General features: G+C 44.1%; 1 protein-coding gene across 3 annotated transcripts in view; it reads left to right on the top strand.

Annotated features, from left to right (window-relative positions):
* DDR2 (discoidin domain receptor tyrosine kinase 2) overlaps positions 1 to 13,121 on the top strand; it is a 150,084-nt gene extending 136,963 nt beyond the window's left edge. For all 3 annotated transcript variants that reach the window (XM_059145257.1, XM_059145258.1, XM_059145260.1), the window contains 4 exons: positions 1,009 to 1,200; positions 1,473 to 1,707; positions 4,412 to 4,561; positions 6,531 to 13,121. In XM_059145257.1, the coding sequence (XP_059001240.1) occupies positions 1,009 to 1,200; positions 1,473 to 1,707; positions 4,412 to 4,561; positions 6,531 to 6,665 (712 nt within the window). In that variant the 3' untranslated portion in view covers positions 6,666 to 13,121. The remainder of the gene's footprint in view (positions 1 to 1,008; positions 1,201 to 1,472; positions 1,708 to 4,411; positions 4,562 to 6,530) is intronic.
* The last annotated feature ends 3,728 nt before the right edge of the window (positions 13,122 to 16,849 follow it).

Here is a 16,849-nt window from a genome sequence, read left to right as displayed (position 1 = left end):
TACAGTATGACTCCCAGTTCAGGGTTGCTAGAAAACTCACAGGAGATTACTAACTGATCTGCTCTGATAGTTTTAAGAATGTGGGCTAGTGGTCTTACTTACAAATATTGTTCTTGGGAAGGTGAGAGCCCATTTTTTTGACTGAAGGGAGTGGTCACTAGGTACTCAAATGGCTCCAGTCTTGGCCAAGTGAGTACTGTTTTTGAAATGATACCATACTGCCACCGTGAGCTTTGAAAAGCTCTGCTTTGACCAGACTGCTCAGAGTGTGTTGTGATGGACTGCTGGTATGTCCTGTACTATGAACAGTCAGTATGAGAAAAATAAAGATGCATGAGATAAGGGGCCCCTGGGTGGCTCAGTGGACTAAAGCCTCTGCCTTCGGCTCAGGTCCTGATCCCAGGGTGCTGGGATAGAGCCCCGCATTGGGCTCTCTGCTCAGCAGGGAGCCTACTTCCTACTTTCTCTCTGCCTGCCTCTGCCTACTTGTGATCTCTATCTGTCAAATAAATTTTTAAAATATCTTAAAAAAAAGGATGCACCAGATAAAACCAGAGGATGATTATTCACTTTATAAAAGATTTATTTGCTCTATTAGTAGAGAGGAGTCCATGGCTTTTAAAAAGGTAAATACCCCAGTGCACTTAAGATAGCATATCCAGGGAAAAGTTTCATTTTGCAGACTTGTTTTTAGCAGCATATATTTGATTCAGCAAATGGTAATCACTTTCTATATGGTGGTCCTTTTGTTGGATTCTAGGGATGCATATGTGAGCAGGTCATGGTTCATGTTCTCAAAAAGATTGCAGTTGAATAAGGGTGCATCCTATTCCAGGGTATGTAGAATAAGATAGTTTCTAGGTACCAACTTCTCTGTCCTCTCAAAGGTTATCCAAAGGGAAACAAGCCTCGGGATAATGGGTAGGACTAGGCTTTGCTGTGTCTTCTTCCCCCTCTTTTCTCTAACCCTGGCAACCTCTGGGTTTACCTATGTCTGTGTCCTTTAAGGAATGATTTTCTTAAGGAGATAAAGATCATGTCCCGGCTCAAGGACCCAAACATTATCCGCCTCTTAGCCGTCTGCATCACCGACGACCCTCTATGCATGATCACTGAGTACATGGAGAATGGAGATCTCAATCAGTTTCTTTCCCGCCACGAGCCCCCCAGTTCTGCCTCCAGCAATGCACCCACTGTCAGGTAAATATGCCAAGTCTCCTAGCTCTACCCTGTGTTTGTGGCACTAAACTGGGCTTTGAAGACAGGGAGCCTCAAACATTCAAGTTTGTCAGTATTCTGGCCTGGTGGGGAATAATGGCACCACTGTCCTCTGGGGGAAAGCACAAAGATTCACTGAGAACAGAGAAGGGATGTTGAGGTCAAAACTCCAGTTCATTGGTACCACCTGTAGAACGTATGCCTCTCATGGCTTTCTCTTCCCATAGGCCACTTTCCTCTTTTTTATTCCTCAGTTATGCCAACCTAAAGTTTATGGCTACACAGATTGCCTCCGGCATGAAGTACCTTTCCTCCCTTAATTTTGTCCACCGAGATCTGGCCACACGAAACTGCTTAGTGGGTAAGAACTATACCATCAAGATAGCTGACTTTGGAATGAGCAGAAACCTGTACAGCGGTGATTACTACCGAATCCAGGGCCGGGCAGTGCTCCCCATCCGCTGGATGTCTTGGGAGAGTATCTTGCTGGTGAGTCCATCACTTTTTTTTTTTAAGATTTTATTAATTTATTTGAGAGAAAGAGCAGAACTAGAGAGAGGAAGCATGAGTTGGGGGGAGGGGAAGAAGGAGAGGGAGATGCAGACTCCCTGCTGAGCAGGGAGCCGGACACGGGGCTTGATCACAGGACCCTGAGGTCATGACCTCAGCCAAAGGCAGACGCCTAACCGACTGAGCCACCCAGGTGTCCTAGAGTTCCTCACATTTTTAAGCACTACCTCAGCAACTGACATGTAGGCTGGTGCACGTGGCACATAGAGACAAATGTGAGACAGTAGGAAGCAAAGAATACACGTTGATACTTTCTGACTTGAGATGATTCACTTTGGTGAGTTAATTACTATTTCTTTTTTTAATTACTATTTCTTAACACTTGCCTATTTCTGCTGATAAAATGTAACATGCTTACTATAGAAAATTTGGGGAAAAGATTAAAAACATACCTATCATCATAAGGGATTTAGTATCATTTTTTTCTCTATATATCTTTTTGACATACCAATTGGTCTTCATTAATTTATTAAAAAAACCTTATCACTTAAAGAAATATTATCCACAAAAAATATTTTTCTTCTGTATTAACTTCATAACTATATTTCTAATGAATTATTTAGACTGATGTCTATGTGTTTATTTTAATCAGTATTACTATTTATTTTTTATTTTAAGTTCATCATTCTTTCCTTTATAATTATTATTCAACTCTTGGTATTCTGGACCAAGAGTGCATGATTTTTTTCCAGATGTCTCTCTTGGAGGTATTTTTTCTGACCTTGCATATTTGAGACACTTTATTGTTGGTTTTATACCACTTAGCTGATTTGTGGAATTATTAGACTTTAAACATTTACTTCCTACAATGACGTGTACCTGTAATTTTGTCTTTTGTCATTTAACATGGCAGAGAAAAGCCCAAGAGCAATCTAGCTTTGTTCATTTATAGTTAATCTGTGTATTTCTTGTTCATATTCTTAAGGGATTCATTAATTAACAAAGTGAAAAAATATATATAGTTATCCCCTTTCTCTCAGTAAGATAACCATTATTAATATTTTGGCATATTTCCTTTGTGGGTTGTTTTCTATACATATGTTTGTGTGTGTGTGTATATGTCTATGTATGTGTGCATATGTACATACATGTATGTGTGTGTATATGTGTATATGTGTGTGTTTATGTGTGTATATACAGTAGTCTCCCCCTTATTTGTGGGGGATATGTTCCAGGACCCCCAGTGGACACCTGAAACTGAAGACTTTTTTCCCCATATATACATATCTATGATAAAGGTGTAATATATATATTTTAATGTTTTAATATAGAAATCAGGCGCAGCAAGGGATTAAAAACAGTAGCTAGTAATAAAATAGAACAATTATAACATAATGTCCAAAGTTACATAAATATGGTTTCTCTCTCCAAAATATTGTCGTGTACTCACCCTTCCTCTTGTGACACTGTAAGATGACTCAATGCCCACGTGACGAGATAAAGTGGGTGCATTGTGCAGATGTCGTGATGGGGGGTGAAGCTACTGCTGACCTTCTGATGGCACATCAAGAGGACACTGCTCTGCTTCTGGATTGCTGTTGAATGTGGGGGACCGAAATCATGGAAAGGGGAACTGCAGATACGGAGGACTGCTGGGCACCAACAATTACGTTACAGAACTGGGACAGCACTGTGCGCATATAATTCTATATCGTTAGTATTTCCTATGTCATTAAATTTCTTCAAAACACATGATTTTAGTGGCCGCATCATATCCCATTGGGTGGCCCTGCCCAGTAATTTATTAACGTCTCTGTAATTTGATACATAAGCGCATTCCAGTTTCCCACTGTTACGCCTGATGCTGTGATATATCCCAGTTTACGTGAGTCCTCACAAGGATCTTTATCATCTGTGTATGTGAATCAGTACTTCACCCATTTCTAATGTCATCAGTGGGCATTGCTCCCTTTAGAGATATTCTATAGTGTTGGAAAAGCAGATCAACATGAGAGCCATAGGATCCTGTTCCAAATCTTAGTTTTTCCGTTACTCATGGCCTTGTTCTCGAGATTTTAGTAAACCTCCCTTGTCTCACTTTCCTGATCTGAAAAACTAAGGATAAGTAACATCATGAACTTGAGCATTGTATTTATGGAACAGGAAACGTGCACGATTTTACACGTGCTGATGGCACCTGACTCCCATTGCTGTCACGTGTGGGTCTCCCCTTCAAGATGGTGACTTTTACTGATCTGGGGAGCCAGAGCCCTGGATTCTTCAAGAGACCTCTCCCAGCCCTTAAACTAGGTTCCTCTGTCTCTAACATAAAAATGATTGATTTCCCATTCATCTATTGCCATTCCCACAGGCATTTTCCCATGGGCATTGAAGTTTGAGCTTCTGACACTCAGTGGGAGAGTCAGATAGCTTACGGCTGCACCTCTGGGGTCTCATCTGCAGGAGAAGCAGACCTAAGAGACCAGGAGGGCAAGAGAGCGGCCTCCATAGCTTGATGTCAAAACAATTTGACTTTGTCCTTTTAGATTCTCCATATACATCATGGCAGTTTCAGTGTTCTGTGACCCGGGTAGTGGACGGGGTACCCAGGTCCTACGGATCTTACCTGCTGTTGTCACGTACACGCCACTCCTGTGCCCTCTCCTTTTCCTTGTGTAAACAGGGCAAATTCACAACAGCGAGCGACGTGTGGGCCTTTGGGGTGACTCTGTGGGAGACGTTCACCTTTTGCCAGGAGCAGCCCTATTCCCAGCTGTCAGATGAGCAGGTCATCGAGAATACTGGAGAGTTCTTCCGGGACCAAGGGAGGCAGGTGAGAACTGCTGGGGTTGGCCAGGTATGGGTTTGGGTGCTCTGGAAGGTGAGAGGAAGAAAGCCCTGCCTTAGCAGGTTAGCCTAAGTTGGAAGGTAAGTCACCTGGGTGGCAGCCTTTGGTCACTAATGATCCAGATGATGCGAAAGACTGAGAATTACCCCTGCCCCTGCCCCACCAGCCATACACTCAACCTTATCCACACAGCAACCCATGATCATTGGACAACACAAGGGGTTAGTTACGCCAGGTTCTTTCCCAGCTCCAAGATAGCAGGAAATAAGATTCTCTTTCTCACGTTTGCTCTGTTTCTTGATCTAGACTGTGCAGTTTTCCCTCCTATAAGTTTAAAAGTGAATAAGGGATTTATTTACTGGCAGGCGTTAACAATTCGGTTTGGACTAAATATTTAGCCACGTTTCTAGACGTATATGCCCAGAGACCATCAGGTGCCTGGACCGTGGCTTCTCAGAACTTGGGAAAAGCTAGATTCGCACGCTGACAAGGATACCATTTCCCGGCCAGGATACTCTACGATTTCTTTGGCTGGCTTGGTTTGTAAGATCCCTGTGAGATGCAGGACCTAAGGCTAGCTGATGCAGTTGGAGCACTGAATCTCCCCAGAGTGGCCTGGCCACAGCACCCTCAAGCACGGCAGCTCAATCTAATGGCCAGGGATGGGGAGAAGGCTCTTGTGCAAAATAAAATTTTGATTCTCTGAAGGCTTAAATACATCAAAGCAAGCAACAGATAAGGGAGTGACAAGCGGTAAGACAATATGCAGGTTGGAAATAAGAGGAAGAGATCCTGGAATTTCATTTTATCTTGACACTCTAGAGATTTTGGGAAGAGGGGATCCAAATGATCTTTGTTAGTTATAAAAATAATTGCTTTCTTACCATGACAAAGGGCAAATTTACTCCTGTGTGCAGAGATAAGTGAGTGGACTGAGGGATAAGATGGTTTTTTCGCTGGACAAACCTGTCATGACCCCAGGTTGACCTAGTTTTGTTTTAATTTCTAACAATCTCCAGTATTTTATGTTTCTTATTTAGTTTTGAATACTCAGCTTAAAAGGGCCCACTGTTTTATCTTCACTAAACACTAGTAGTGAACCAAATATATTTTCACCGACCACCAAACGGTCGAATAGCAAAGTTAAGTATTTGATTGAGGCCTCCATCAAAATCAAGTATTACCATTATATGCTGAGTAAACTTCTCACCTATAGGTGTAAGTTTAAATTGTCAATAAAAATTTATTAAACTGAATACATTAATTATGAAACATAATTTATCAAATTTATACTTGATTACCTTTTACAACATTTAATTACTTTTTAAGTTTTATTACTAACATTTCAGGATTCACATTTTGAACGTTTGACATTTTGAACGTTTGACAGGGACAGTCATTTCTCAATCCTATCAGCTGCGAGGTGGGCTCTGTGGTCAGCAGACTCCTCTCCACGGTCCGGTCTGGGGGAGGGGGTCACAGAGAACATGACAGTAGGAGCGACACAGGTACATCCCAGGACCTGGATACACTGCAGTGTCTGTGTCTGGCCGGGGTCCTCTTCCAGGGGAGGAGCTGAGACAACCAACACACTTGCCACCCCCACCCCACCATGACTGGCTCGGCCAAGATCAACCTCCACACGCGTGGGTCATAAGCAGAGGGTTTCATAGTCTAACCACATGCTTTCCAGCCTGAGTCCTCATTCTGCTTCAGGTTCATCTTTGGCATGATGGTCGGGACCTCAGAGTGGTCCATCAGGAGATCCTGGTCCAGACAATGAGGCACAAGGGAAGGGGACAGGGACCCAGCTGGGAGTGGGAAAGACAGACATCACACCTGTTTCAGTGATCAAGCTCAAGCACTGGGGGAGGCAGATAACACCACCGTGCAGCTACACTTCCTTTTTGCCCTTCTTAACACTCTGGGGTTTTGTGGACTTTTGTTTTCCAAGACGTACCTCCCGCAGCCTGCCGTGTGCCCAGACTCTGTGTACAAGCTGATGCTCAGCTGCTGGAGAAGAGATACCAAGCACCGTCCGTCGTTCCAGGAAATCCACCTTCTGCTCCTTCAGCAAGGGGACGAATGATGCGCTCACTGCCTGGCCACATCCCGATGGCCCGGGTCCTTCTCGCGAGACCTGCCACTCGCTCACCCACGCCTAAGCCACTCCATCTGGACATTGAATGGGCTCGGGAGATGGAGGCTTGTTGGCTTCTCTCTCTCTGTCCCTGGGCTCCCTTCACTCCACTCCCTCACTCTCTACCCCTGACCCATATTTACTCTTTTTTTTTTTTTACATTAAAAAACTAAAAAAAGAAAAAAAAAGCCTAGGGCAGATAAAATCTAGTAAAGAAATCTTACTTAATATACCAAAGTGTTGGATAGCGGGCTAGACAATTTAGATAATTTATAAAGGTTAAATATGCTATGTTTATAAATGTGCAGATGCTACAGTGTTTTTCCCATGTCACCTTTTAAAACGTATTTTCAGAATGAAAAACTTGAAGAATACTAATGTCTTAGGAAACATGATGAGGCTTAGGGAAAACACTCGGTAAGAGTGGAGAATCGGATGGAATGGTTGGTATTCAGCAACTGGTCATGGATTTCTTGGTTTCCTAATTTGGCCCTCTGGACATGTCTACCCTCTGCGTTTCTCTCCCTGTCAAAGCAGATGATATGTGCTTGAAAAACCCCTGCTTCTCGGAGTGGGTGTTTTGTTTACTCATGGACAGGGGTCAAGGGTAAGGTCTATGTGGTCTATTTGCGAAGACAATACAAAGGATGTGCATAAGAGAGAATGTCCGTCCAAGGCTGTATGAAGGGGAATTGTCACTTGCCAAAAAAGTACCTCATGCACGGAAGGATTCTTGAACAGAGAATGGACATGGGAAAAGAGGTCTGTGGGGGACAGGCAATAGGTATACTATTCACCTGTGATTTCTGCAGAAGGTCCTCTTCTCGTTCAGATGTTTCCAGGTGTGTGTTTCGCTGAAACCCTGGTTTTGAATCCATAAAGCCTGGTGTTTTGATGTCTGAATCACGGGCCCTTAGGTTCATCTTCTGTAAGTCTTCCAGCTCTTTTGGCAGATGTATCCCCTAGAGGACCCCTCTCTGAAGGCCACGTATTGTAGGGAGTAGATCTGCGTGTTTGCAGAATGTTGACCAAAGAGGGCCGAGGAGGGAAAGTTACAAGCAGATGGACTTCCACTCCTTATTCGAGAAAGCCTAGTCCTCAGAACACACAGGGCAGTCGGGCCACCTCCAGAGGGCGGGGGACGGGGATGGGAGAGTCCTTTGTCCCTGAAGAGCTTCAGATGTAGGCTTTCAAACACAAGGTCATATGAGATGGTATTTAATGTCTTTGTCTCCCTAAGAGTCCTTGATTTTAGAGAGACACGGGGTGAGCACAATAGAGAAGTCATTCCCTGTTCCTGCTTCGTACACACTCGGGGTTGGTGTGGACAGGAGAAGAGAATCGTGAAAGTCTGGGTTCAGAACTCGTGGAGACTGATACGTTGTCGAATGAGTTCCCTCAGAACAGATTGGGAGCTCTGTGCTCCACAACGGCTCAGATTTTAATGGGAAGCCAGAAAGGAGGCCTCTCCGCTCCTGCTGAGGAGAAATCAGAAAAACTTACAGAATAAACTTCCCCAGCTCAGAAGAAGTAGTCTTGAGTTGTCCTTCCTTGGGTCTGCTGCTGGAGCCCTCACCTGGTCCCCCTTGTGCACAGTTGCTCAGGGACTTGACTATTCTCCCTTGGTCAGCCTTCAGCAGCGCTCCAGGCTACCGCAGAAGTGAACTTCCCAAATCTGCAGATGCTCTTGTGACCCTGGCATATACCCTATCGCTGTCCTTTGACTCTGGGCTTCAGCCTCTCCCAGGACTAATTCTGTGGAGATTGTAGGTTTGGGAGTCAGGAGAGCGTTAGTTTGGAAATTGGTCCTACTCTGCCCCAGGCCAAGTGTGTCACCTTGGATAAGTCACTTCACCTTTCTGGATGCCCATTTCCCTCGCTGTAAAATGAGGACATTGGATTAGAGGGTCTTAAAGCCTCTCCCATCCTGAAATGTGCAGGGGTGGTTGGATAACTGGATGGACAGTTGATACGGATTCCCTTATCTGGTCCTCTCCTGCTCTGAAAATCGTGGTCAGCGGAAGGAGTCGTGCAGGGAACTTACTATAGCAGTAACGGTCATGGCTGCCACGGGTACAGTGCTCTGAAGTGTCATCAGGTGTTTCCACAGACCCAGTCTCAGTTCATATGTGCGGGGCCAGACATCTCCTTATCCCCTCTGTTCTGACCAGGACAACTTCATGTATTAGAGAGCTCTCTAAAGAAACAGAACCAATAGGATATCTATACCTAGATATACAGAATTTATTATAAGGGACTGGCCCACATGGTTATGGGGCTTCAGGGTCTCACCATCTGCCTCCTGCAAGCTGGAGACCCGGGAAAGGTTTTGAGAAACAGAGGGCAGGAGATGTTCTAGCTCAGCGGTCAGGCAGAGAGCATGAATTCCCCCTTCCTCCATCTTTTTTCATCTACTTCCCCCTGCTCTCAGAAGATTTGATGAGCCCCCCGCAACACACACACACATGCACGCATGCACACACGCACGCACTGGCACGCGCGGGAGAGGGCAATGTGTTTCACTCAGTGCACCCATTCAAATGCTAACATCGTCTGGGAACACCCTCACCGACCCATCCAGAAGTAGTGTTTCATCTGGGCACCCCCTGCCCCTGTCCCAGAGACACATAAACATAATCATCTCACTGCAGTAGAATCAAAGGGCCTTGAAATCAGGACTGGCAGCCTATTCTCCATCCTCCTGCTTCTGGGAGGGCTCCATGAACACGGTGCCCACGATGTCATGTGTGGCAAGAGAAGACAACACCATTTCCCCATCTTTGCCTCATCTCTCTGCTTCTTTCTTTTTCCCTTTCTGCCTCAACTCACCGCATTCCATCATCCCGTTTAAAAAAAAAAAAAATCATATTGAAAATCAACTTAGTGTGTCTGGATTTTCCTGGCCTTGAGTCACAGAGTGATCTGTTTCAAGTGGCTGGCAAGGAAGTGTTGTCCCGTACAGTGACCCTCTCCTGGGAAGAGGGCGCACATTTTCCGGCTTTGAGCCTCCTCTGTCACAGACACAGGTCTTGCGTCTAGCCTGGTCAGACCCACAGAGCCTCGCTGCACAGACCCAAGAGACCCAACAGAGGACACGGTGAAGGATTAGTACCTTGAATTTAGAAGTAGCTCCAACCTCGACGAGAAGAATGTAGCTGGGAAGCTTTAGAAAGGGACACAGAAAAAGGGACAGCCAACCTCGGGGCCCTGCTACTGTGTAGTGAGTTGTCCTCTTCATGACACACGTGAAATAGTTTATGTCCAGATTGTGTTTGTGGAATGGCGGATTTAAATTTATACTTTTGCGGTGAATGGGCTGACCACTAGGTCCACATCTTGATGTGCCGTCTGGACACAGATGTGATTAGGCGAGATCTGGAGTGGGAAGGGGCACTGGGTAGAGAATGTGGTTTTTGTGCTGTGGAAAGGTCACTTGCAAGTGCAAGAGACAGTGTAACAATGAGCATTGTATGGACGTGGCGTCAAAAATGAAGCAGTGAAAGTGCACGTGGCTGAGTGGGGGAGGCGGGGGGAGGGTGACCAGAGAGGAGGCAACACAAAAAGAGGTAAGGGAGGGTACGGGACACAGGGCAGGGCAGGGCAGGGCAGGGAGGAGCAGGTGGCACAGGCAGGAGTCTGCGCTGAAGCAGGAGCGCGCATCTCTGAAGAGAGGTCCGAGGGAGGGCAGAAAAGCAAGTGTCTTGAAGATAAAGGGTAACTACAATAGAGAAAGGAATTCTGGATGATAGAGATTATGGAAGTATTTATTAAGAAATGAAAAGGCAGGTGCCGCGTATGGAAAGGAAGGGAGCTTTTCAGAGTCTTCAGGAAGAGCAAGTCCTAACAGAAACACGTAAGCAACCATCAGGGAAGGGTCTTCTAGGTTTGGAGGGGGTCCCAGGCTGAAGTTAGGCAAGACTAAGTCTTGTTTGATATCTGTGCAAAGAGGTACGTGCCACGTTGGAACCATGTGTTTTTCTAGTCCCATCCAGACTTCCCACAAGAAAGCCATGATGTGGGGCTAAGCCATGTGTTTTGAGTAATGGGGAACAGAAGAAGGGGTGTGTCGGCAAGAGGGAGAGAGGAAGATGTTCCAAGGAAATATTCTAAAATGGAACAGCATCTGTTTTGCCCAAAACCGAAAAAAAAAAATGAAGAAACTTACAGTTAGGGCTTAGATTACTCCAACATATGGCTATTAATCTTTGATCCGAGCTTGAATTTATATACCTGCCATCTTGTTCTCTTCAGCAAGACCTCTGACTTCTGGCTGAGCATATGGTAGGTCTCTAAATATTTCTGGAAGTTGCAGATCCTGATCTATGCTGGGAAATCCTTCTGAATTGAAATTTAACATTTTTATAGAAACAGACGAATGTCTTTTCCACTTGGTAAGTGTCTTGGAATGCTGAATCAACATGGAAAGAGACCAGAATGGTTAACGGTGATCGGATTGCTGGCATTTTGAGTTCCCTGACACAATTAGCTGTATTGCTTGGTGGCAGACAAGTGGTGGGTAATTATTTACTTGCCATATCTTCCTTTTTTTAATTTGTTATTTTGAAATACTTTTAAGACTCACAAGAAGTTGGGAAAATAGAGTAGTTTTATCCTAACACCAGGCTTTCCCCCATTGATAACATCTTCCATAACCATTGTCTATTTTCAAACCCAGAAGGTTCACATTTGTAATGCTATTAGCCAGACTACAGACCTTATGCAGATTTCACTGTTCTTTTTTTTTTTTTTTTTTTTTAACATGTATTTATTTAGTTTCTGGACACTTCATCCCTTTCTGATTTGGAACCTGGCCTTGCTTGGATGCATCAGGAAAAACACTATCTGGATACGATTCTACAAAATTCTAAAGAGAATATAACAAATTGTCTGTAACTTTATCACCAAGCAATATCCTGCCTAGACTGCTTCCACATTTTCTGACTAGTTTGGCTATTTAGCAACTGGAACAATCCAGGAACAACTTAGAAGGATTTGGAAACACAGGGGCAATGAGATCTGCATGGATCTTGCTGACAAGAGAATCAGATGGTTCTCTGCGGTTCCTATAAGTGAGTAGGGTTTGTAATGGTGTCAGGCAGGGGACTTAGGGTTAAAACCAGTATTTTGGTCAAGAGCTGGGTGGCACTTAGTTAATGGCATCAGGGCCGGCTTGTGGAAGGAATAGATACAATGGCATAGAGTCCTTTAGTGTGTGATGAGACACAAAGGTCAGAATGGTAGAGACGTTTCATTTGCCTGAATATCAGTTCTTAAGTGGAATAACAGCTATATTGGACCAAATTAAATGTAAACACAGAAATGACCTGAGGGTAGGGACTTGAAACAGCTGTGAGTTTTGTGATGGTATCTTTCACCTGCCCTATTTGTGGGTCACAGGACGGTTACTGGGTTCACACTGCTTTCTGCATGTCCTGTCAAGTTCCAAGCACGTAGTGAGCACTCAACAAATATTCATGGAGTGTTGTTTTTGGAATAAATAAAAGAAACTGAAACTTGTCACCCAACATAACTGGGGTGAATTTAGGGAGAACTGCTTTGCTATAATGCAGAGAGTTTATTTTTCAATGAAGAAGGAGAGAAAAGTTGCCAGGCTCGTACCTGGTGCAGTACATACTTCATTCGTGTATTTTCTGAGGATGAAATAGATCTATGGAGATCTGTATCATTCTTTGGAGTTGTTAGATCTGTATCATTCTTTGGAGTCCTTAGGCAGCAGCAAGGCAGTTCTCTCAAGGCACCCCATCAAGAGCAGGGAGGGACTCTGGCCCCAAACACAGCCCATTTTGAAACAAGCTTTCTGGTTTCTTGAGCAAACACCTGTCAAGAACCCTTAAAGGGGAAGGATCAGAGTCCCAAGCCAGCTTAACCCACATCTCCAAAAGCATATGAGGGAGGAATTTGCAAAGAGACTCAAGGGAAAGCACAATGCAATGAGGCAATCACCTGTTTTCTTGAAAAGAGGCTTAGAAATGGTTGGAATTGGGTAGGATTCCTGCAAACACACCCAAGAGTTTGTAACCCAGCCTATTCATTTTATGTCCTTTACTACTCATGATATCCTGTTCTTCTACCCTGTTGTCTGCTATCTTTTTCTGAGGACTGAGTTTCTGAACCAGCATGGCTCACTCTTCCTGTGAGGAAGGAATCTCTGGGCCTTGTTTTGTAGGCTTTTGGAGGACAATGTGTCTTATCAAGGGGTAGAGCAAACCGATTGATCTCTGCTTGAAACTATCATAGTCATCCCAAAATAGAATACGTAAAAGTTCTCTGTATTAGAAAAAGAAACAAGATACCCATTGTATATTTTCTTTTCTTTATTTATTCTCTGTACGTCTGTCAGATGATAAATTGTAAATAACAATGATTAAAGAAATATGCTACTGATGGGTCCTTCTTTCTGTATCAACAGCACCAGTTCTGGGCTTGGTTATCTTACAGTCTTTCTGGACACCTGAAGGGGCCCCGGGACAGAGCCAGAGAAGTGTGCTGTGTGCGTGTTGGGCATGCCTGTTTGTGGGGGGACATCCGACAGAGGGTTACATACACAGCCCTCTTGCAATTGCTTGACTGTCTATTGGAGGAAAAGCATCTTGGTCTCTGGCACATCCAAACATACTAGAGATTGGGATTCTGGGTTGTCACATTAGTTCTGGAGAAGCCAGTCCAGAATTAATTGCAGATGCTTTATTGTTGTTGCTACGAAGTGGTCTTGTTTGACACATAGAAATCCCTTCTAAATCCACATGTCATCTGGCTCGAGACCACACAAGCATACAAAAAGCAACAAGAACTCTGAACAGCCAGAATACAGACTTGGTCTTCATAAAAGAAATTCAGATGAACCACCCTCTTCCCCAAAGAAAAAAGAACGTGTTTCTTACTTGGTCTCTGAAGAATATATTTATACTTTTATTTTTCTGAATGATTACATATTTTTTCAGCAACAGCTAGGATAGATAAGAGAATGGATACAAATTCTCAGAGAATACTCAGAGGGCAAAAATAATTCACGAAGGCACACTCTGATCCGCAGAGTGTTTGGTTTGATTCTGGGGCTAAGGGCCAGGGATTCACATATCCATGCGATGGGAGTGGGGTTGGAGGCAAAGAAGAAAAAAGTAAACAGGAACAGCAGAGATACTCAGAGATACAATTATATTGTCAACACTGTTGTCAAGCTTTAAAGGAAGGTATGTGTGATATGTATTCGTACACCATATGGCATCTATAGGCTATGCATTTATCTGAGCATATAATTTGTTACTGATTTATTGCTACTTAGAATTTTATGTTCATTTTGTATTTGAAAAAGAAGTATACACACTTACCTTCCGGTCCTTGAGAGGCACCCAGTAACTCCTTATGTATAAGCAACATATCTTTCTCTTCCTATTGAGTGAAATGAGTAAAATTCCTCTGTCAGAGTAGGTTTGGGCCAGACTGAAGGACTAGTGATTTGAAGAGGAGAAGGATGAAAGATACCCACGAGAAAAGCTACGTGGCCCCTTGGCAGCTGTTCTTTTGCCCCTGTTTTTAAACCAGAGACAAGTCCATTCTGGAGAAGTTTCTAAAGATGCCGAGTAGAGCTCTGTCCCAGGTGTTAAAGCTACCTTTGCTCATCTCTGTCTACCTAAGGACTGTTTCAGACACCAGCAAAGGAACCAGAGATGGGTTTCTGCATTTCGAGTAGAGGCAAACTTACTTTATAAGGTAATAAGTAGTCAAAGGTAGGAGTGCTCCATTTACGATTCTGTTCTAGGGGCCAAGGTTTACTGGAGATAAATGGAATGTCGCGTACTAGGTTCTTCTGGTTTCCAGGAAAACAGCCCATGAACAGTATAAACTCAAGATGACTAGTTTGATTTGATGAAAGCCATACTTACTCACCTATCACTGAACTATATATTATAACCATTACTGAGGTGTCCTACATCTGATTAGATATTTTTAAAATATAAAATGTAATGCCAACTGTTTTAATAGATTTCTGTTCTCCTGGTTTCTCTGGCACCTCTAGTGGTTCACCCATCCTGAGAAGGTTACAGAAACTTGAAAGGTCCAACTGAATAGAAAGAGGGAAGCAAGGAACAAGGCTTTCTAACTTGGACTGGATGGATATCACACTAGTAGGAGATGGAAGCTCTGGTCGTCCTGTCTTCACTTAACTCACAGTGGGTCCTGTACTGGCTGGCATCCCCAAATTGTGGGGATGCTGAATCTCCAGAGCCTGGGCCCTCCCCCTTCTCTGGAGGAATGAGTTTTTCACAGGACAACCCCACAACTCTATTCCTTCTACATGCCACTTCTGAGCCCTAGGACATCTTAAAAGGAAACTTTGGGTCTAAACTTAAAGATTGGGGTTAATTTTATTCTAGGACTCCCAGAAAATATTGTTAAAATATGGTCTCTTTAGAATATTTGAAAATAGCAGAAGGGTAGGAGCTGAGTTCCACCCAGAGAACAATATAGATGTTTGAATGATTTAGGAATCTAATATTCAAACAATTGGATTTATTTTTTGGATATAATTTTATTGGTATAAGATAAAGTATTACTAAACTAGTTGATATTGTTCCTGGACAGAGAACCAGTTTTGAACTCAGCTTCGGCTGCTTGCCCCTGGAAATCAACACTCGAGAGACAAGTGATGGTGGGAAAGCAAAGGAAGCTTTATTCAGGAAGCTGGCAACCTGGGAAGGCAGTGGAGTAGCTTCTCAAAGACCATCTTCCCCAATTGGGTCAAGGTGGAAAGTTTTAAAGAAGGCATGGGATAAGGGGGTGGGGTGGCTGCATGGGGGAGAAGCAGGTGCCCAGGTGCTTAGTCGTCTGTTGACATGACCCTGAACAGACATGCTGGCTGGTATCTGTGGTAGCTGTTTCTAAATGTAGTCAGACCTTATATTCTGGGAAAGTTTGCTTCTTCACTCCTTAAGGCCAGTGGTCTGCAAACCTAAGGAAAGTAGGTTATTCTGTTGCAAACCAAGGGTGCAAGCAAGGAGAGCATAAACTTGAAGCAAGTTGGAGTGCCCTTACAGTATCAATTAACCAAGACCTCTATGATTTCAAAAGCCAGTATAAATTATATCAGTCTCACATTGCTCATGGATCATTGCTGTGCATAAATAATTGAAACTTTGAAAGAGGCCAGGAAGTAGATTAAAGCATGTTCCCCAGAGTTAGGCACATGAGGTGTGGAGTTACTTAGTGTGAACCTAGACTAGTGATGGTCACCTTGTTACCAATACAAGGTACATACAGAAAGCTAGAGTAAGCCTCAGAAACTTTCATAGCAGTTTGGCAGAATATTCTTTTATGTGTTGTATCTAATAATAAATATTGAGGACTTGTATTTTGTATACTTCGCTTTTTATTTCATTTTTCTAAAATGCATTGTTACTGTATTTTCCAAAAGTACCCATCTGGGATGTCTTGGAAAAACAAAACGGGTCCTTTACCACCACTGAGTTGGAGGAACACTGAAGTAGGAGCTTACAGTATGCGGCTCACAATGTCCTATGAAGTTCTTAGATACTCTGATTCATACCACACTCCAAATTTTGAAAATTGGTATTTCATGCAAGATTCTACATAAAATTTTTAATGAAAGCAATGTTCATTTCTCCAAAGATGATTTTTTTAAGGAGAAAGAGCAGGTCTGGGATCAGAAGCTGGTCTGTAAAGGGGCACAGTGCCTGCAGCTACACTTCCTAAAAGAAGCGAAAAGCAAAGTAGATGATAATACCCAAACTTGAATTCCTAGACCCAAAACTTGCCGCTAAAATTAAGGCGTTCTTGCGCAACTATCCTGAGGCCTTCCTGCAACAGAGTGGCAGGCTGATAGCCCCTGCGTGTCACGACTCTACACCCAAGTCCTTCTTCGGGGGACCCCGCGGGTCTGAAGGAGCGTGGCCGGTCCTCCCGCACTCGGGCGCCGCCTAGGGACGAGAAGAGTCCGGATTGGCTCGGGCCCGACTCCGCCCCTCGGCCTACCTCACCCCACCCTCGGCCCCCCGCTCTCCGGGAGCGCACCGCGTGCTGCGATTGGAGGGCCCGGCGCGGAGTCGATGACGCAAGGAGGCGGGTCCGCCGGGCTCTGATTGGGCCGCGGCGGC

Source organism: Mustela lutreola, chromosome 14, assembly GCF_030435805.1.
Source record: "Mustela lutreola isolate mMusLut2 chromosome 14, mMusLut2.pri, whole genome shotgun sequence".
Lineage (NCBI taxonomy): Eukaryota > Metazoa > Chordata > Mammalia > Carnivora > Mustelidae > Mustela > Mustela lutreola.
This window is presented reverse-complemented; position numbering and strand designations above follow the sequence as displayed.